This window comes from Mauremys reevesii, linkage group 25 (genome assembly GCF_016161935.1).
Source record: "Mauremys reevesii isolate NIE-2019 linkage group 25, ASM1616193v1, whole genome shotgun sequence".
In the NCBI taxonomy this organism is placed as follows: domain Eukaryota; kingdom Metazoa; phylum Chordata; order Testudines; family Geoemydidae; genus Mauremys; species Mauremys reevesii.
Window position 1 is genome coordinate 17,484,185 of NC_052647.1, and position 20,327 is coordinate 17,504,511.

At 62.1% G+C, this 20,327-nt stretch overlaps 1 protein-coding gene across 2 annotated transcripts in view; it reads right to left on the reverse strand.

Annotated features, from left to right (window-relative positions):
- AGAP2 (ArfGAP with GTPase domain, ankyrin repeat and PH domain 2) overlaps positions 1 to 18,504 on the reverse strand; it is a 33,388-nt gene extending 14,884 nt beyond the window's left edge. The window contains exon 1 of one of the 2 annotated variants that reach the window (XM_039514799.1): positions 16,617 to 18,504. In XM_039514799.1, coding sequence (XP_039370733.1) covers positions 16,617 to 18,483 — 1,867 coding nt within the window. In that variant the 5' untranslated portion in view covers positions 18,484 to 18,504. The remainder of the gene's footprint in view (positions 1 to 16,616) is intronic. The other variant, XM_039514800.1, reaches the window with a different exon arrangement.
- Between the last annotated feature and the right edge of the window lie 1,823 nt (positions 18,505 to 20,327).

Here is a 20,327-nt window from a genome sequence, read left to right on the forward strand (position 1 = left end):
GCCCCCCCGGTGCGTACCCAGGTGCCGTCCTCCAGTGCTGGCCTGGCCAAGGGGGCCCGGCGCTCAGGGAGCGCCCCCCCCCGTGCTGCGGCCAGTATTACCCCCCGCCCTCGGGGGGAAAGTGGAGGCGGGGGGAGGGCGTTGTGCCAGCCTGGGGACGGCAGGGCCTGGAGCCTGGGTCTTTACACTGGAAGCTGAATGGAGCCACGGGGCGCCCGGACGCGGAGACGCGGGACAGAGAGGCTATTTACACGCGGGCCTGGCCGCTCGGGCAGACACTGGGTTACTGAGCCCTGGACGACAGAGGCACCGATCAGCGGCGGGAGAGCAGCGCGGGAAAGCGACCGGAGGCATTTACGGGAGGGGGGGGCCTCACGGCTGCTGGATCTGCCACCCCAGCACCGCCCCACAGCGCCACGCAGACCCCCCCGCCGGCTCCAGATGCAACAGCACGGACGTAGTTCTGGGCTATACTGGTCATACTGCCCCATATACACTCCGCTGCGCACCACAAACACTATAGAGACCAGCCCCCTATAGAGCCCACTGCCCCGTATAGCCCGGCAGGGATCCAGGACCCAGTTTCACTATATATACTAGCCCCATATATACGCCCCCCCCTCCCCATATAGACCAGCATGGATACCGCGGTCCACCGCACGGTATGTCCTGGCCCCTGTGGAAAGCGAGGGCAGCCTCCCCCCGGGGCTGTGGCTGGCTGGGTCTGGCTCCCAGTGATGGGGGCTCGCCCCCGAAGCAGGGAGTGGTGGGCGGGTTAATGTCCTTTCTCTGCGGGTTTGCCCTGGGGCTGGGCTCTGGGACGACTCTGGGCCCAGGCTGCCGCCGGCGGGACAGGCCCTGCCACGGGCTTCGCCCAGCCGGGCTCCGCACAGTGGAGCTCATTCCTCCTCTCTGGGTTACCATGGAGCAGTTGCTAAGCAACAGTGCCCGGCGCGTTGCTGAGCGACCCGGAGAGACAAGGGCCCAGGCGCTGGATTCCTGGAGCTGAGGGTGTTTCCTGACAGCCAGGTACCCGCGGGTGCCACCTCCCATGCAGCCAGCCTGGCCGCTGGTCCCACGGTGGACGGCTTCCAGCTGGTGCCACCCCACTCCAACCAGCTGACAGCTTCCGTCACCCCCACCTAGGGGCGTCTCTCTCTCATGCCCTGGCCCCCGACGAGGGAGGCTACTCAACCTTCCTAACATCCTGGTCAGGCACGTCCGTGGCTATCTTGTCGGGTTCCCGTATGGTTCCCAGCACCACCCTATCTGAGCACCTCACGCTCTTCAACCCCCACCCCGAGTGTTATCCCCGTTTTAAAGATGGGGAAACTGAGGCACAGAGTAGCTAAATGACTTGTCCGAGGTGGTAGAGCAAAGGGCATCGAATCCGGCTCTCCGAAGCGCCCCCCCTCCCCCCCAGGGCTGGCCGTCTTCTCCAGGAAGGACTTTTTCAAAGGCCCTCAGTGGGAAAAGCAGCCCAAGCCCCAGTGAAAGCCGGTTTTGTGCCTAACTCTCTTAGGCACCTCTGACTATCCCAGTGCTGCAGGGACACAGGGACAGAGGAGGCGGGGGACAGGAGACCCCCTCCTTCAGTATCGGCGGGAGACACAAGAAAGCAGGGCTGAAGAATCCTCCTCCCCTGCGGGTGCCTTGACTCGGTGATGCCTGGCGCTATGAGTCACAGCGACAGGCTTGCCTCTCTCTGCCCCGGGCTGGCGCTGTCATCTCGGGTTGTTATGTAAGCGCTGCTCTAACAGCTACCGAAGGCTGTCACTGGGCATGGCCCTCCGGCCTCGGGGATCACAGGATCCAGCCCATGACGGAGGGGAGCGGACACGACCGGCATGGGCCCCCTTGGACGCCCCACCTTGGCAAGGAGGCAAAACCTGGATGGCTCGCGGCCTGCCCCGAAGCTGGGAAGCGACTGGGGTTCAGACCAGCCGTGGGGAACCCCTGGGTTCGGAGCATTCAGGAACCGCTAGCCCCGAACGGGGCAGATGCCCCGTCCTCTCGGTCAGGGACGGGATGGGGAGCCTGGATCCCGGGACGCGGCCAGGCCAATCCACAAAGAAATCGTGCACTTGGGTAGCCCCTGACGCCCCCCATTCAGACCCACGCTGCTCCCTATGGGCACGTCGCACCGGCTCTGCGCCAGCGGCCGTAGCAGCCCCGGAGAGGGCCCGGTTAAACACCCCGTCGCCACGTGCGACAAGTCCCACTACACCCTTCCACCGTGCCCAGGCCTCCTCGGAGACGCTGCCCCCTGCTGGGGACACAGTCCCATGCGAGAGATTGCGGCCTGCCATGAGGACCGGGCCGCGGCGGCGGAAGGGATCGCCCTCGGAGGAGCTGGGAGCTCAGGACTGAGCCTCAGACGCTGCCCCCTGGCCGTGTCCAGACGGCAAACACAACGCCAGGGTTGCAGATGGGAGGGGGCAGGGGGAGCCTGGCAGCTGCCCCCCACCTTGGCACACAGCCCTCGGGTGACAGCATCAAGCAGGCTGGGAGAAGCCACAGTCTGGCACCTGCAGGCACCCACTGGCTCGGTCGCGCTTGGCTGGGCGCCTGACGAGTGTCACCAAGCGTTCCCCTGACACAACCCCCCTCTTTAGTGTTAACGAAGGAGAAGCACCAGCACCAGTTAGAGCAGGACCTTGGGTAACAGCCCAGTGAAGGTCCTTCGAGGGTTCTGCCATGCAGCTTTGCTGGGGGCCGGAGGAAACCAGCGCCGGGCAGGCTGCCTGGGGCTGAACGTCACTTCGGGTTGGAAAGCTACAAAACCCCCTTCCTTTTGCACCACGTCAGCCAGCGTCTCCTTGCTCCCTCGTCTCGACAACCCCCCCAGGATGAAGGGCCAGAGAGCAGCACCCGACACTTGCACTAGAGCACAGCTTCCATGTTAGGCAGTTTGCGAGCTCTTCCGATAATCCAGCCGTGGGGGTCACCCCGGGCTATTCAGGTGCCTCAAAAGGACCTGAGCTCTTTTGAAAGCCTGGCCCCAGATCAAGTGCTGGAAAACTACGTCACAGCCTGATGGATCCCGCCAGCCAGGAGTTTGCCTGATGCCCTTTGGCTCAGTGTCACGCCACCGCCTGGACCCGTTGCAGCCAGACTGGACCTAATTCTCCTTCACCCTGGGCCTTGCACCCGGTTGGTGCAAATCTCTGCCCTGTGGATTCGGTCTCCCTTTGCCCTGAAGGATGCTCATGTCCCCCTCTGGAAGCCGGGCGTGCCCGTACCGGGCCAGGGGGCGCGCGTGCAAAGCGCCCGTGCAGCACTTCGAAGTCGTGCAAAGATGCCTGTGCACCTTTATCCACAACGGTGACCAATGGGGCTGCTGCTTCTCCCCACGACCCGGCAGGCCTTTCATAAGCTATTGGTGCAACACTCGGCCACTGTATCGCTGGGCAAATCCTGCCTCGGCACCAGTAACAACCCTTCCCGGCTATGACATCACCCCTCCCCCAGCCTGATTGGTGCGGAACCGCTCAAGCAGCAAATCAGCTACCAAGATTGGGACAAACCCAGCCACTGCGATTGGCCCACCAGGTTCGGCATCTTGCTCCCAGCAGCAGCCGATATCTGCTGCGCGGTGGGAAGAAAAGCCCAGAATGCACCTGGCCTGTGGGCCGGGGGCTGGGATTCCTTCCTGACCCCGGGGTGAGAGATCAGCGTAGGCCCTGGAGCCTGAGATCTGACTGCCCCCAGCCCCAGCCGTCAGGGCTGCAAGACAAATCTGATTAGCAGGAAACCAATTAGCGAGCTGGCTTTGAAAGCCCCCCCGCTCCAGGTCCTCATCACAGGGCGAGCTGGCCCTTTAAGGGGCACGGGGTTTAGTCCCCTTCTCAGCAGGGCTCAGCAGGGATCAGGCGCCACCTGGCCCAGGTGTGGCTGAGCCCGCCTCCCCTTAAAGGGCCAGCTCACCCTGTGACAGTCCTAAGGAGGGATTCAGAGCAGCGGTCGCGGGAGGTCGGGAGTCGAGGCGATTTTGCCGCAGCGACAAGGCTGAGAGCAAAGCAGGGCTCTTGCTCTCCGGAGGGTGCTAAAGCCTGAGATACGGCCATGGAATTTAGGCACCTAACTCCCATTGAAACCAATAGGAGTTAGGCACTTACATACCACTGAGGCCTTCATCTCTATTGCTCTGGTATAGCCGGGCGGGAAGGAAATGCCTCTAGCTGCCTCGGAGACCCTGGCGGCCAACAGGAGAGGAGCTGCTGGTTTCCACCCCCCGGCCGAGGGCAGGTCCTGTCAATCAAACAGCCAAACGAGGCCATAAACAAAGCCGTGAAATCTGGCTACACATCCCACGAACATGTGTCGGCTGGCAAGGGATGGGTGCGGAGGGTTAGCGCCGTCCTAGCCGCTCGCAATCTACTCCTCTTGGGATGGAGGGCAGGGGACTGGCACGAGGGCACGGAACCACCGGCCACGGGCAGAGCTAGGGAGACGCCGCCGTGGCTGGCTGTGGCTGGAGGATGATCCGTGCCAACGGTACCAGCTTGGGTCTCTCCTTCTGTCGGGCCCGCCTGCCGTCTCATGGGGGAAGGGACCACACTGCACTCAGGGTAGCAGGGCCCCAATCCCCGACTGGGTCTCCTGGCACGACCACAATACAGAGAGAGAACGACTGTCAGCTGCGGTACAGTGCCCACCTCACAAAACCCATCACCACACTGGGCACTGGGCTTGTCGGCCGCCTCAGCGGGGGCACAGCGCGAACTCGCCTCTGAAGCCCGGAGAGGGTCCCCCAGGGCTGAGGGATATCAGCGGTGGGGAGTTTGGGTAACTTACACTGGTGCTGCCCCACTTACCGTAGTGGTGGCTTGGGCCCGGATCCTAACAAGGCATCGAGGCGCCTAATGAGGATCTGGGCTTTGGCTCTCCACGGTGGCCAAGCTGGCATCGAGCTGAGACCACAAGGAACCAGTGCGAGCATCCAGAGGCTCTTCCCCTGGGATTCCTACATCCAGCCCATATCTGCCAGGTGAGCTAGAACATGTTCCTACCCAGGCTGAGACTCTCCAAAAGCAGGTCGGGCACCCGCTGACACCCCTTGGCTCCAACAGCCAGAGATTTCCAAAATCCCAGCCCTACCTAGCTCCTCCCAGAGCCCACGTTCCAGCAGGCACACGGTGCTGAGACGGACAAAACAAGGGAATGAGCATCTCACAGCTCTGGACCGGTTATGCGTCACCCCCCTATGCCCCCACAGGCAGGCAGCTAGCACCCCATTATACCCCAAATGCTGGAGCAGAGCACCCCTGTGCCGGGCGGAGGAGGGGGCACCGCCACGCAACGGGCGTGCAGCTCTGCGGGCCATGGAAGCCGACAGCTCCCTCGGTGCCGACTGCCACGGCGCCCAGACAAAACACGTTTTAAATCCTGCCCCGCAATCCCTTCCCGCCACGCGCTCCATCTCTCTAGGCCTCCCGCAGGTGGCTTCTCCCAGGCTGCGGCGTTTGAAATGCCAGTCAGCGGAGATCAAAGGCAAACCTGGCTGGTAGAAAACCGGCGCTCCACGGGGACGACGCCCCTGATTAACACCCCCGCTGCGCGGAGGCAGAGCAGACGCAGGGCATCAAAGGGACCGGCGCTCGGCTGCCTGGGCGTCTGCGTCTATACACTGGATCTGCCAGGCAGGGATGTCCAGGTCCCTGTAACCACATGCTGTGCGCTCACTGGGACGTGGCATGAACCCCCTGCTCCCTGCCTTTCAGACAGGCCATTGGCCCCCTCTGCCAGCAGGTAGGTTGTGCTGCAGGAAGCCTTCCGGAGACCGAGGCCTGGCACTGCTCTGCCACCTTGTTCACCCAGCCAGCTCACCCGCCTCGTGCTTCTGGTTACCTCTCGTTCCTCTGCCTCAGGAGCAGCTCCCCGGGGCCGGGCTGATGGCTACTGACACGACCCGGCTTGGCTGGAGGGGGCACTGTATGTCTTATGAACCCGTCACTGCAGGGAGCCAGGGGGCAGTGAGGTCTAGCGGGTAGGGGCTCTCCCCGGGGACTAAGGAGACCTGGGTTCTGTTCCCAGCCCTGCCACTGCCCTTGGGCAAGTCACAATGCCGCTCCGTGCCTCAGTTTACCTGGCTGTACTATGGGGATAATGCTACTTAGCTCTTTTGTAAAGTGCTCTGAGATCAATGGATGAAAAGTGCTGTATCCTCCCCCACCCAACCCCCCCCCTCTCTGTGCCTCAGTTTCCCCTCCCACTCTTAGCCATCTAAGCCATGAGCTCTTGGGGGCAGGGAATGTCTCTCATTCTGTGTTTGTACCGCACCTAGCACAATGCTCGCCCCCCCCCACCCCGACACTAGCTGTTACCATAACACATCTAAATAACATTAGAGGAGCACTCCCACGTTCAGGCGTTTTCACCAAAAAGCCCAGCTGAGCTGCCCGGGACTTTTCCTGCGCCTGCTCGTCACGGGAGGGGAGGGTGGTCTTCTTTAGCCCTAAACAAGGCCTTGGTTCCTTCCAGCTCCCTGCTTATCACCGTGGTGCTGGGAGGGGCTTAGAAGCCCCCCTCAGGTGAGTCACCTTGGATCCAAAGCCAATCACAGACCTCATTAAAGCCGACGGGCGGCCAAGCGCTCTCCTTCAGAGCCGTGTGGACTGAAGGGTCTCCGTGGGGCAAGGGAGATACAGCAGCCTGTGGGCGCTGGAGGCAAAGGAAGCCAGGAGCCGGAGTTGGGAGCAGGTCGCAGAGGGACGGCGCTCCTTGGGCACAGAACCTGCCGGAGGGCAGACCTGGGGATTTCCGAGCAAGGAAACGGTTTGCTGTCATTTGTCCCGCTGCGTTCAGGGATAGGGGACTCTGTCCTGACTCGGGGCATCGGCCAGCCCGCCCGGCCAGGCCTGGCAATCGACTGCACCGCTCAGGCCAAAGGGCTAACGCTGCTAGTCCCGCTTCACAGGTGAGCCCAACTGCCTCATCCCAGGTCTCACGAGGGTGTGGGGGGACAGAGCCCCCGACTCCCCGTCTGCTGCTCTAGCCACTAGCCTGCACTGCCTCTACAGCCCCTCGCAGTCCGCCCCACGGAGGCTGCTGCGATGGGGAATGAACTGCGGAAAGCAACCGGCAATAACCCCCACGGTCAGGAATTCAGGGGCCGCGCAGCACAGGATGGCCAGAGGGCTGATGGGAAGGTGTTTAATAAACACCAAGAGTTCTTGCATTACTAATTGCGGGGGGCGGGGCTGGCACTGGGTTATGGCAGGGACAGGCCTTATAGAAAACCCTCCACCGCCACTGCAAACAGCTGGGCAGGCAAGGGTAGGCATCCTATGGCAACCTATGGCACGCGTGCCAAAGGCGGCACACGAGCTGATTTTCCGTGGCACTCACGCTGCCCGGGTCCTGGCCACCGCTCCGGGGGGCTCTGCATTTTCATTTAATTTTAAATGAAGCTTTTTAAACATTTTAAAAACCGTAGTTACTTGACATACAACAATAGTTTAATTATATATTATAGACTTATAGAAAGAGACCTTCTAAAAATGTTAAAATGTCTGACCGGCACGCGAAACCTTCCCTTAGAGCGAATAAATGGACTCGGCCCAGCACTGCTGAAAGGCTGCCGACCCCTGATTTAGACTGTGAGCTCTGCAGGGGAGGGGCTGCCTCTCACCCTATGCCTGTGCAGCCCTGATCAGTGAGGCCCCTAATCTTGGTTTGGGGCATCTAAGGGCTACCGTAATGCACCAGGTAGCAGCAAATTGAGCCCAGGACCCGGGCGGCTCAGGGCCTTTGCAGAAAGGTCTCAGGAGAGGGAAGGCTGAGAGCAGGGCTGGCATAGGCAGGTGACTTGCAAGCTTCCCACCCACAGCTCTGCCACGGGGCATCACTCCTGTTCTGCAGCCTCACCCTGGGCTCCCCACACCCCCAGCTCTGCCAGTGCCCCTCAGTCCCAACCCGCAGCCCCCTGCTAGCCCAGCCCTGTGCCTCAGTTTCCCCTCCCACACCTTGTCTACTCAGACCAGGAGCGTTTTAGGGCTGGGACTGTCTCTCACGTCAGGGGGCACGTGCGTTATCCGAGCCCACGGCGAGGCCCCAGATCCGGGGGGTGGGTGGGCGGGAATGACGGCGCCTGTCCCCAAGGTTGGCGTTGCTAATTACAGCCTCGTTACCAGAGTGACTGTGAACCTGGCCAAAGAAGCAACGCCCTCCCCAAGGGTCTCAGAGCCCAGACCCGATCAACTCAAGCCAGGCTGGCATCATGGCCACCGAGCCAGATTCCCGGCTAGTGGCGAGACGGCGGGCGAGCAGCTGGCAAGGGTCCGAGCGTGGCAGACCAGGGGGGCCCCTGGCACAGGCCAAAACAGACCGAAACTCCTGCCCTGCTTTCGTGGCCTCTCTGGGGCCTCGCATGGCTGCAGATGAGCTGCGGTGCAGGGTGCTTGTCCCGCTCCTTTCCCTCGTCCGGCCTGCTCATGCTACACCTCCATGTTGCCTCCCTCGGCCAGGGCTTGCCCAGGAGGGGGGGTCCATGTGCCCGCAGGCCTGGTAATGACTCAGCCCCACTGGGCCCCAAAATCTCCTGACCCCTAGACTCAGCTCAGCTGGGACGTCATGGGGCGGGCGCCCATGTGGCCTAGGGGGCGGAGCACGGTGCCACCGCTGGACACAGCCCGGCAGCAGGGAAGCGAGCGCTTCTCCCTCCGACAAAGGGGAACCGGGCGCAGGGTGGCAGCCCAGCCCACCCCACCCCCCCCCCGCATCCTTGGGTCCTCACTGACTCACCCCCAGATCATGGCCCCCCATGCGCCCTCCACACCCTTCCTGCTCCGCCTCCCCACTCCCCGCACTGTGTCACCAGCGGGGTGCCAGCGTGCCTACTGGCCCGGTGCCCGGGCGCAGCGGGTAGGACAGAAGCACCCCCTAGCCAGGCGTGGAGCCTTTCACAAGCCATTATACTTTCTGACAAGGGGAAAAAAAAACCCAACCAGCATCACGTCAAATTAGCCTCAAATCCTGAACTGTGAAGGGACAAATCGAAGCGGAGCCTCAGGACGCCCACGACGACTCCGGGAACAGGCGCAGGCATCCCTGCCACTGCGGGGTCTGGCCTGCTGCTCACGACAAGCAAAACAGCCACAAAGGGGTGGAAGGAGAAACTGAGGCACAGGGAGTGGGGAAGGACGTGCCCGGGACAGCGGCAGAGCCGGGACCAGAACCCAGGCCTTGGTGTTATTTCACTGCAGAGGCTGGAGCAGTTCTAAATCACATCAGTTTCCCCTCTCACCTTTTGTCTACTTAAACTGGGATCTCTCTGGGACATGGACCGTCTCTTGCTATGTATGTGCAGCCTGGCGCAACGAGGCCCTGAGCTCACTTGAGGCCGCCTGGCATTTCCGCAGAATAACCACCCTTCCCCTTCACCTCCCTGGGCTCCCCCATCCTGCTGCCTGTCCCTGCGGCCCCGCAGAAGAGGCTGACGCAGAAGGCACAGCCGGGGAGATCAAGGTTAATCGCGGGTCATTTCACTGCCTGGGAACGTTACTCCCCTAGCAGAGTTCCCACCCTAGGCCGGCTGACCCCACCTGCCCCGCTCAGCTGCTGCCCACGCTCGCCCCCCAACTGCCCCCCGCCCCAAGGCTGCTCCAGCCCTGCTGGGCATCATGGACGGATACCGAGGGGTAGCCAGCGAGAGGGGACAGCAAATTTCAGGGGAAGCTTCCTGGCTGGGAGGTAAAGGCCAGGGAAGGAGCAGCGACCCAAGCCAGGCCAAACCCCGGGGAACGCCCTGCAGGGGCGATCCAGGGAGGGCCCCAGGAGAGGGAGTCAATGGGAACTACAGGGTCCTTCCCAGATCTGACTTCTACGGGCCAGATCCCGGCTGGGGTAAACTGACATCACCCCACTGAGGTCAATGGGCCAGATCCCACCCCCTGCAAATCGGTGTGTGCCGGCCCCAGGCTCCCCCTGAAAAGTGGAGTGAGCCATCCCCTGGGTACCCACCCTGCCATTGGGGCATGTCGCATCCTGTGTCACCCCCCCTGCAAAAAAGGCGTGTTCCCCCGGGTTCCCCCTGCAATAGTGGTGCGCCACCCCGGGCTCTCCCCTGCCATCAGGGCACGCTGCCTCTGGTTCCCCCTGCAATAGTGCTGCGCCACCCCGGGCTCTCCCCTGCCATCAGGGCACGCTGCCCCCGGTTCCCCCTGCAATTGAGGTGTGCCACCCCGAGCTCTCCCCTGCCATCAGGGCACGCTGCCCCCGGTTCCCCCTGCAATAGTGCTGCGCCACCCCGGGCTCTCCCCTGCCATCAGGGCACGCTGCCCCCGGGTTCCCCCTGCAATAGTGCTGCGCCACCCCGGGCTCTCCCCTGCCATCAGGGCACGCTGCCCCCGGTTCCCCCTGCAATAGTGGTGCGCCACCCCGGGCTCTCCCCTGCCATCAGGGCACGCTGCCCCCGGTTCCCTCTGCAATAGTGGTGCGCCACCCCGGGCTCTCCCCTGCCATCAGGGCATGCTGCCCCCGGTTCCCCCTGCAATAGTGCTGCGCCACCCCGGGCTCTCCCCTGCCATCAGGGCACGCTGCCCCCGGTTTCCCCTGCAATTGAGGTGCGCCACCCCCCCGGGTCCCCCGCAAACGGTGCCCAGTTTTGTCTGGTCCCAGCTTTCATGCCAAGAGCTTGGCTCAGCTCCCGTTAGCTGCCTCCTCAAGAGCCCGCGACTCCCATGGAAAATGCCCCCGGGCACGTCGCACGTTACATAAGTGGCTCAGCGGCGGGTTCCCCTGCTTCAGCTGGTGCCCGGGCCAGGCAGCTGTCGGAGATGCTGGATTGAGGCAGACCATGGCATTTCCGGCTCCCCTCAAAGCTTCCCCAAATTCACCCCATCCAGCCAAGGAGCCCGGTCTCCGGTCTGACAACTTGGCTTCGGGTCCCAGCTAAGGGCCAGGAGGGGGTCCCCCCATCTGCAAGGGCTGAGGGGGCTACAGCCACCCCACAGCTCCTATTGCTGCAAACGGCCTGAGCCCGGGACACTCTTAGACACTCCAGAGCAGTGGGCACGAAGCAGCCCCAGGACGCCGCCCCAGGGGTCTGGGAGAAATCGCCAGGGGGTTGAATTCAATTCCACGGCTTTGGTGGAAAAAATTCCCCTCCGGGAAAGCAAAACCCATTCAGAAATTCCCTCTGCAAGACAATCCCAAAACACCAACCCCCGCAAACCCTGCGTTCTGGGCCGAGCAAAACGTTCCCCTTGAATCAGAACGTTTCATTTCAACATGGTCAAGGAAAAGCTTCCCGCTAAAATGTTTACGGCGCAAAAAAAAAAATCTCTCCGCGACACACAACCGTTTGGAAGGGAAAATTCCAACCCGCCCGTCCGAAAAAACGTGGAAACAAAATGTTCCCAGCGCGTCGAACTGCAGGTTTCCTCCCCCGCCAACGCAATCAACACGTTTCTGTGCAACGTTTCACCACCGACCGTTCTGCTCGGAAGCCGTCACGAGCCCAACTCAGGTGGGGGGGAACGTAGCCCTGTCGAAGGGGGAAGGTAAATAACCGTTGGAACAATTCACCCCCGGGCTCGTCCCTGGTGGATTCGCCGCCAGGGGCGGTTTTTAAAGCAAGGTGGGATGTCTTTGCAAATACGCTTTTTATAAAGCTGTTTTATGGGGGCGGGTTTCAGTGTTTTGGGCAGACTGTCCAAGGAACAGAGAGTCGGGATGCCTGGGTTCTGTCCCCAGCTCTGGGAGGGGAGTGGGGCCTAGTGGTCAGAGATCCAGGGGTAGGGGGGCTGCATCATCGGCGGACAGGAACCAAGTATAATATTGGCTCTAGAAATTCTTCTAGGGACGGGCTGTGGCCTGTGGCATCCAGGAGGCCTGGGAATCTGGGAATCTGCTAGAAAGATGTTCCAGTGGAAAATTCCCAACCCACCTCCCGGATCGCGACCGCCTCTCCACGGTGTCACCTTGGGAGGAGGAAGAAGCTATCGCGGCCGGGATTCGAACCCTGCTCTGAGGCGACTGTGTTCGCACACGAGGCGCTCAGCAAATTGCGAGATGGCTCCGCTGGCCCCGTGCCCACCTCCCACTTCCGCTAATCGCCCAGCGGGTGCGGCGAAGGAAGGGGCCATGTTGGGGGATCCAGGGAAACGGGGAACAAAGGGAGTGAGAAGCCGCTGAACCCCCGGTACAGCCGGGGGGGGGGGGGCGTGTGGAGAAACCAGCGTTACACGAGCATCCCACTGCACGGCTCCTAGCCCCGGCTCGGAGCACATTTGCTCAGATCCTGGCCGCCAGCCAAGACAGCTTTGCAGCTACCTAGCGTTGTGCCTGCTGCTGCCTTCGGTGACACCCTCCCGCACCCCCCCCCCCGGATCCGCGAGGTGGGGTGGGGGGGAATATGCTCTCCAGCAGGGCTAGCTCAGGCCTACGTCCCAGCCTGGCTCACCTCCCGGCCTGCCCGATGGCATGGAGGAGGCAGGATGCATCGGCCTTGAAATGGCACTTGGCATTTGGCTGAGAACCACAGTCCCCCCCTCCAGTCCTCAGAGGGGAGGGCAGCCCCAAGCCACTAAGCCACTGGGCTTCAGGGCAAGTGCCCCAGGCCCCATGAGAGATTTTCGGGGCCCTGGGGGGTCCTTCACGGGCCCCAGAAAAGCTCTGGGTCTTCTTCCGGGGCGGGGGGAGGAGGGGAGGCCAATCCTTTGGGAATGGCTTTGCAATTCCAGAAGATGAACGTGTCTTCAGGACAGCTGCCCAGAGCAGGGATACACCCCCGAGACCGGGGATCGGTTCCAGATCTCTCTCTACGGCATGGAGTTCTCCGACCTTTCCGGATCTGAGCCAGAAAGACTCCGGGCTTGTCTACAAGGAGCAACTGGCGGCCCTAACTCTGCCGGCACCACTTCCCATGCGAACCCTCGAAAGTGGCTTTAAACTGGAGTAAGTGCTCCACTTCAGAGGCTCATAATAACAGCTAAGCGTTCTATTCGGTTCATACGCCAGGCCCATCACCCTGGCCTCTGATTCTGACAAGGGGCCTCCTTTATCACACCAGAACCACAGACACAGGGAATATTTTAATCAAATTACATTTCTGCTTAGCATCCTGCCCCCCCACTTCTATATCCCAACTCGCTGTCCTGGAAAACAGGCTTTTCCCTTCCCCTTCCCCAGCCAAGCCCCTCTCTGTACTCCACAAATAAAGGCTCTTGAAATATTTGAAAAATAAAATTTGCAAATACACTTTTTATAAAGCTGCTTTATAGGGTGTTTTCAGTGTTTCAGGCAGGCTGTACAAGGGAGAGGGAGTCAGGACGCCTGGGTTCTGTCCCTAGCTCTGGGGGGGGGGAGTGGGGCCTAGTGGTCAGAGATCCACGGGCAGGGGGCTGCATCATCAGAGGAAAGGAACTAAGTGCGAGACAAGCTCTGGATCAGTGCTGGAATTGCACGAGACGGACGCAGGGCCGGGTTGTGAAATTAAAGTCTAGCAAGGAGGCCCACACGGACACGCCGCATCCCTGAGCCGCTCGAGCTGCCTGCAGCCAGCTGGGTTGTTGCCTGGAGGATGAGTGTGTGTGTGTGTGTGTGTGTGTGTGTGAACCCTTTTGCACATCCACAACAAGGGAATGGTTGTGTGTTGTGTGTATGAACCCTTTGCACCTCCACAACAGAGGAAGGTTGTTTGTCTGTGTGTGCGTGTGTGTTAACCCGTTGCACCTCCATGACAAGGGAACGGATTTGTATGTGCGTGTTTGTATTAACCGTTTGTGCCTCCACACTAGGGGAATGTGTATTAACCCTTTGCACCTCCACAACAAGGGAATGGTTGTGTGTGTTTGTGTGTGTGTATTAACCCTTTGCTCCTCCACGAGAGGAAGGTTGTTTGTGTGTGTGTGTGTGTGTGTGTGTGTATTAACCCTTTGCACCTGCACAACAGAGGAAGGTTTTGTGTGTGTGTGTGTGTGTGTGTGTGTGTGTGTGTGTGTGTGTGTGTGAGAGAACCTTTGCACCCCCACGACGGAGAAACGGTTGCGTGTTGATTAACCCTTTGTGCTACCCCAATGCCCTGCGGCTCTGTAGCATTCTAACCCTGACGTGGCAGGAGCGGCCTTGGGCTCGCCCGGCAGAGCGACGGGGCGGCCCGACGTTCCCGGTTGCTAAAACGCACCCACCCATCAGCTTCCAGGGCCGATTCATCCTTCCTGTTGCAAAGGGATCATTACAAGCGCAGCCCCGTCTCGCCGCTGGGAAGCGCTTTTCCTGCCCTCCGCCCCGGCCATATCCCAGAGCACCTGCTCCCGTGTAATACAGGCCGGGCTAGGAACCCGCTTGGCTCCTGTCACAGCTGGTCAGAGGGTCAATCCAGGCTGCCCCTTCCAGCCCTTGCAATTCCCTCCTTGCTCCTGGGAGCCGATTCTGCGTCCCTTTCCCATGGGAGAGGCCCGGCAGGGGGAACTGATGCTCGGTACCCACCTCCCTGCCGACGGAGCGTTTCCTAGGTGATCCCTCATCATTTCACCGTGGAAACTTTCAGTGCCAAACACGGACGGGGGCGGGAAGGGGGGGTGGAGGATGGGGGGAGAACGCTCCTGGCTTTGAGAAGCATCTCCAAGCAATCAAAGCTGCAAAATCATAAGACCATAAGAACGGCCATACTGGGTCAGACCAAAGGTCCATCTAGCCCAGTATCCTGTCTACCGACAGTGGCCAATGCCAGGTGCCCCAGAGGGAATGAACAGAACAGGTTATCTTCAAGTGATCCTCCCCCTGTCGCCCATTCCCAGCTTCTGGCAAACAGAGGCTCGGGACACCATCCCTGCCCATGCTGGCTAATAGCCATGATGGACCTGTCCTCCATGAATCTAGCTAGCTCCCTTTTGACCCCCGTGATAGTCTTGGCCTTCACAACACCCTCTGGCAAGGAGTTCCACAGGTTGACAGTGCGTTGTGTGAAAAAATACTTCCTTGTGTTTGTTTTAAACCGGCTGCCTATTCATTTCCTTGGGTGGCCCCTGGGTCTTGTATGATGAGAAGGAGTAAATAACACGTCCTTATTTACTTTCTCCACATCAGTCATGATTTTATAGACCTCTATCAAATCTCCCCTTAGTCGTCTCTCTTCCAAGCTGAACAGGGCCGGCTTTAGGAAGTGCGGGGCCCGATTCGAATTGTTTCAACGGGGCCCTGACGGGATGAGTCATCCGGCGGCGATCCGGGTCTTCCACGGCACTGAAGGACCCGCCGACAAAATGCCAACGAAGACCCGGAGCCAGTGAAGGACCCGCTGCCGAAGTGCCACGAAGACCTGGAGCGAGTGAAGGACCCACCATCGAAGTGCCACTAAAGACCCGGAGCGCCGCCAGGTGAGTAAAAATGAAAAAGGTGCCTAAGTTAGGTTCTCTTCTTTAGGATTTGGGGGAATCGGGGGAATCGGCCTAAAGCCGGCCCTGATTTAGCTGAAAAGTCCCAGTCTTCTGAATCTCTCCCCATACGGAAGCCGTTCCAGACCCCTCAATCCTAGCACCAGAGCTTCCGGGGGACAACACAGCCTGGCGGGGGGGTGTCACATATTCGCCAAAGAGCAGCAGGTCCCACTGTCTGGGATGGTTCCACTAATCAAGTGTTAATAAACGCCGAGCAGAAGTTTCAATAAACGGCTAATCCATTGTCGGAGAGTCCACCAGGTCAAAGCCTCGCCTAGAATCTGCCCTGCTGGGCGTCTCACCGCCCCTAACCCGCGCTGCTCACACTAACCACGCAGAGACCGGCTCTCTGCCATGTGTTTGTGCAGCGCCCTGCACAGCAGGGCCCTGGTGTCGCCGCTGCAAGACTCGCCTCCCATCGGCCTCTATTAACCCTTTAGCAGCGGCGGCTTGAGACCAAACGCCCCCCTGCGTGGCAGTTTCTGAGTTCATGTCCCCGCTTGGTGACCCCCTGAGATACCTAACGTGGTGCCTCTTGGATTTCCACGGTCTCAGAAACCTGCCTGCGTGGTACTGGTCAAAGTGTCCCCCTCTTCTAGGCAGATTCCCCCAGAGAAGCTCTGGGAGGACCAGGCTTTCTAACCTTAACCAGAACCCCTCGTCTCCATGACCGACACACCCGCAGTGGAGGCTCCGGGCTCCATCACACCCCAGAGCAGAGCTGCTGGGGGATCCGTGCCATGGCTCACACGTGGGGCTGGACCCGCAAAATTCCATAACGCAGATTTGCCGGTAGCCCCCGCCCATGACTAAGGGATGGGGCAGGGACGGGTCTGCGTCATTCTCGGGGGAGCGGTGGTTTTACTTTGCCCATCGAGAGCCTCTTTCGCCACGGGCCTCAGAGCGCTGATCCCTCATCAGTGGCACTTCCCCAAATGGGGACTGTCACCCGAATTTTACCAAAAGGGAAACTGAGGCACCATGGAGGGATGTGCCTCACCCGCACTCATCCCTGGCTTCCCACCCCCACCTGCTCTAACCACTAGACCCCCCTCCCCTCCCCTCCCAGAGCTGGGAATAGAGCCCAGGAGTCCTGGCTTTCCACCCCCGCCCCCATCACTGCAGAAATAATCAAATCCCCCCCCCGATCCACTCCTCCCTCCTTGGCTTTCAAGGGATCCCCCCCCAAACTCCTCACCCTAGCCCCCTCCCCAGGCCTGCTGCCGTACTTACTGGGGGAGGCCCCCTTGGCTCGCTCGGGGCTCAGCAGCTCCCGGCTGCCCAGGCCCCACCCGGGCCCGGGATGGGTGGGGGTGGAGGCCGGGCTCTTAGTGAAGATGCCGCTGATGAACTTGAGCATCTTGCGGTCCCGGGTGGAGGCCCGGCCGCCCTCGCGGCCCCGCTTCAGCCCCACGCCGGCCTCCGAGGGGCAGAAGCCCCCGGCCGCCGGGCCCTCGGCGTCCAGGAGCAGGTCGCTGTTGTCCAGGGTCTTGCTCTTGCCTTTGCGTGGCGACAGCTTCGCCCTGGCGGGGGCCCGGGGGGCTGCCTCCCCGCCGCCTTTGGGGCCCCCTTTCATGCGGCCCTTCGCTTCGCTCTCCGGCCACGACAGCCGGTTGCCTGGGCCCCCCTTGTGGGCGCCTTTGCCCGCCTTGGGCTCGGAGCCCATCTTGGCGCCGCTGGTGGTCACCGTTTTGAAAGGCTTGTTGCTGGCCAGCCGGAGGCGCCGGCTCCCGGCCGCTGGGTGAGGCGAGGAGGCGCCAGGGCCCAGCGCGGAGGAGAACGAGGAGCCCCCGGCTCGGCCGGCACCGCCGCCCTCGGGTGCCCCGGGCTCCCGCACTTCGGGGCAGCCCCAGCTGGCATGGCTCAGCAGCAGCCTCCGGCCTGGAGCTGCCGCACTGGAGGAGCAGCTGGTGGTGAGGGGCAGCAAACCTTCCCTGGGGGTCTGGCTCCGCTCGCCTGGCACCTCCAGGGTCTCATTCGCCCCCGGAGCCACTGGGGCCACAATGGCTTCTGGCTTTGGGGGCACAAGTGGGGCAGCTGGGTGCAGTGCGGCGTCCGGTTTGGGGGGCAGAGCTGGGAGCAGTGCAGCGTCCGGCTTAGGGGGCACAGCTGGGAGCAGTGCTGCATCCGGCTTAGGGGGCACAGCTGGGAGCAGTGTGGCGTCCGGCTTGGGGGGCACAGCTGGGAGCAGTGTGGCGTCCGGCTTGGGGGGCACAGCTGGATGCAGGGCACCATCCAGCTTAGAGGGCACCGCTGGATGCAGTGCAGCATCCGGCTTGGGGGGCACAGCTGGATGCAGGGCACTGTCCAGCTTGGGGGGCACAGCTGGGTGCAGTGCAGCATCCGGCTTAGGGGGCACAGCTGGGTGCAGTGCAGCGTCCGGCTTACGGGGCACAGCTGGGTGCAGTGCAGCGTCCGGCTTAGGGGGCACAGCTGGGTGCAGTGCGGTGTCCGGTTTAGGGGGCACAGCTGGATGCAGTGCAATGCCCGGTTTGGGGGGCACAGCTGGATGCAGTGCAGTGTCCGGCTTGGGGGGCACAGCTGGATGCAGTGCCGTGTCCGGCTTGGGGGGCACAGCTGGGGCTGCCGGGTGCAGAGCAGTGCCCGGCTTGGGGGGCACCGCCGGCGGCGTCAGAGTCAGAGGAGCGTCCGCTTTGGGATCCGGAGCTCTGGGGTCTTCACCCGGGCCGGGGGTGCTGGCGCTGGGCGAGGGCAGCCCCGGGCCGGCCCAGAGGGCGAGCAGCCGGCCGGCGCTCTCCGGGGACGGGGAAGGCGAGGGCACCGGGGTCCTGGGGCTGCTGGGCGACAGCTGCAGGAAATAGTCCCCCGGGCCGGAGCTGCTGGTGCTGATCCAAAGCGCATCCTGCCGGTGGAAGCTCCGCTCCTGCCGCTTGCTCTTGGCGCTTTCTTCCGCCCGGGGCCCCTCGCCCTCCCGGCGCGCCGTCACCCCGGAGAGGCCCGGGCTGGAGCCGGCCTGGGGGGCTCCATCTCCCGCCCCCGCCTTGGCCTGCTCCTCCGGCGGCTGCACGGACTCGAGCTTGACCAGGGTCAGGGAGATCAGGTAGGTGGTTCTCCGCTGCAGGCTGCCCCCTCTGCTCATGAGTGCCCGGGGGAGCGGCCCGCGCCGGCAGCAGCGCCCCGCATCGGCCTCCCCTTCGCGCCCCGCGGGGCCGGCTGCGGCGAGAGCCCCTAGCGGGGCGTCGATTCCCCGGCCCGGCCGCTCCGCGCAGCTGGGAGGCGGCGAGCGCAGGACAGGCGCGCAAGTCCGGGCATCCCCCTCCGGCCGCAGCCGCTCGAGGCCCGGCCCGCCTCGCAGCGCAGGGCGCGGGGCTCAGAGCAGCCCCGCCGAGCGGCGCCCAGGCTGCCTCGGAGCGGCCGACCCCGCGGGGGCTCCTGGCTCTGGCACAGCCCGGGCCCCGTGGCGCACGGCCTCCCCATGCGTCCTCCTCCTCCGGCGCGCCGCGGCAGGTGCCACCCGTCAGGAATCGGCCATGTCGGCGGCCGGGCTCCGAAGCCGGGACTCCCCCCACGGCGCCGCAGCCCGCGGGGGTCGCTCTAGAGGGGCCGATGCCGCGTCCCCAGCTGCTTGGAGAAGGCGGCGGGGCTGGGGTGGGGGCGGGCGGCGGGGGGTGTCCGCAGAGCCGCAGGGCGATCGGAGGGGCGGGGGGGCGTCCGGGAGGAGCGAGGCAGCCGCCCCCTCGCTGGTTGTCGGTCCGGAGAATCAAGCCCCCAGCACCCCCCGCCGAGGGAGCCGCCAGCCGCCGATGGGGGCCCGGGGGAAGCGAATGAGCATCTGAGAGTTGGCACCTTGGAAAATCCAAGCGCCAAGGCGTGAGGCTGCCGCCTGCATAGGCGCGGGGAAAACCTGGGCTGGATTCCCCGGCTCCGGAATCCCCGGCCCACTTCCCCGCCCGCCCAAAGGAGATTGGGGGCGGCGGGGGGGGCTATGGGATACCCTGGCAAAAAGGCAGGTGGCCCCGGGTGCTGACCCATTAGGGTGACACCGCTGGGCCAAGCTCAGAGGAGTAGGTGGAGGGGGGCTCCACATGGGGGGCGGGGGCTGTGGAGCAGGATGTAGCACCCAGGGGAGCGGCCATAGCAGATCGGAAGCCTGCCTGTGGAACAGCCATCTGTCCCCCTGCACCCATCTCCGGATGTGTCTGTCCAGCCCACCAACACCACCCACCTAGCTAACCGTTAGTGTGTCCTTCCTATTGCTATGGTTTATCTGTATTACCATAGTCAATGGACCAGGACCCCACTGTGCTAGGGGCTGTACATTATTTACCAGGTGTATTACAGCAGCTCCCAGGAGCCCCAGTCAGGGACCAGGACCCCACTCTGCCAGGTCCTGTGCACTACTAGGTGTATTATGGTAGCGACTCCCATTTTGCCAGGTACTGTACACTATTAGGTGTATTACAGTAATGGCTTCCATTGTGCCAGGCGCTGTACACTATTAGCTGTGTTACAGTAATGGCTCCCATTGTTCCAGGCGCTGTACACTATTAGCTGTGTTACGGTAATGGCTCCCATGGTGCCAGGCACTGTACACTATTAGATGTATTATGGTAATGGCTCCCATTGTGCCAGGCACTGTACACTATTAGGTGTATTACAGTAATGGCTCCCATTGTGCCAGGCGCTGTACACTATTAGCTGTGTTACGGTAATGGCTCCCATGGTGCCAGGCGCTGTACACTATTAGGTGTATTATGGTAATGGCTCCCACGGTGCCAAGCGCTTTACACTATTAGCTATATTACGGTAATGGCTCCCATTGTGCCAGGCGCTGTACACTATTAGCTGTGTTACGGTAATGGCTCCCATTGTGCCAGGCACTGTACACTATTAGCTATATTACGGTAATGGCTCCCATGGTGCCAGGTGCTGTACACTATTAGCTGTGTTACGGTAATGGCTCCCATGGTGCCAGGCGCTGTA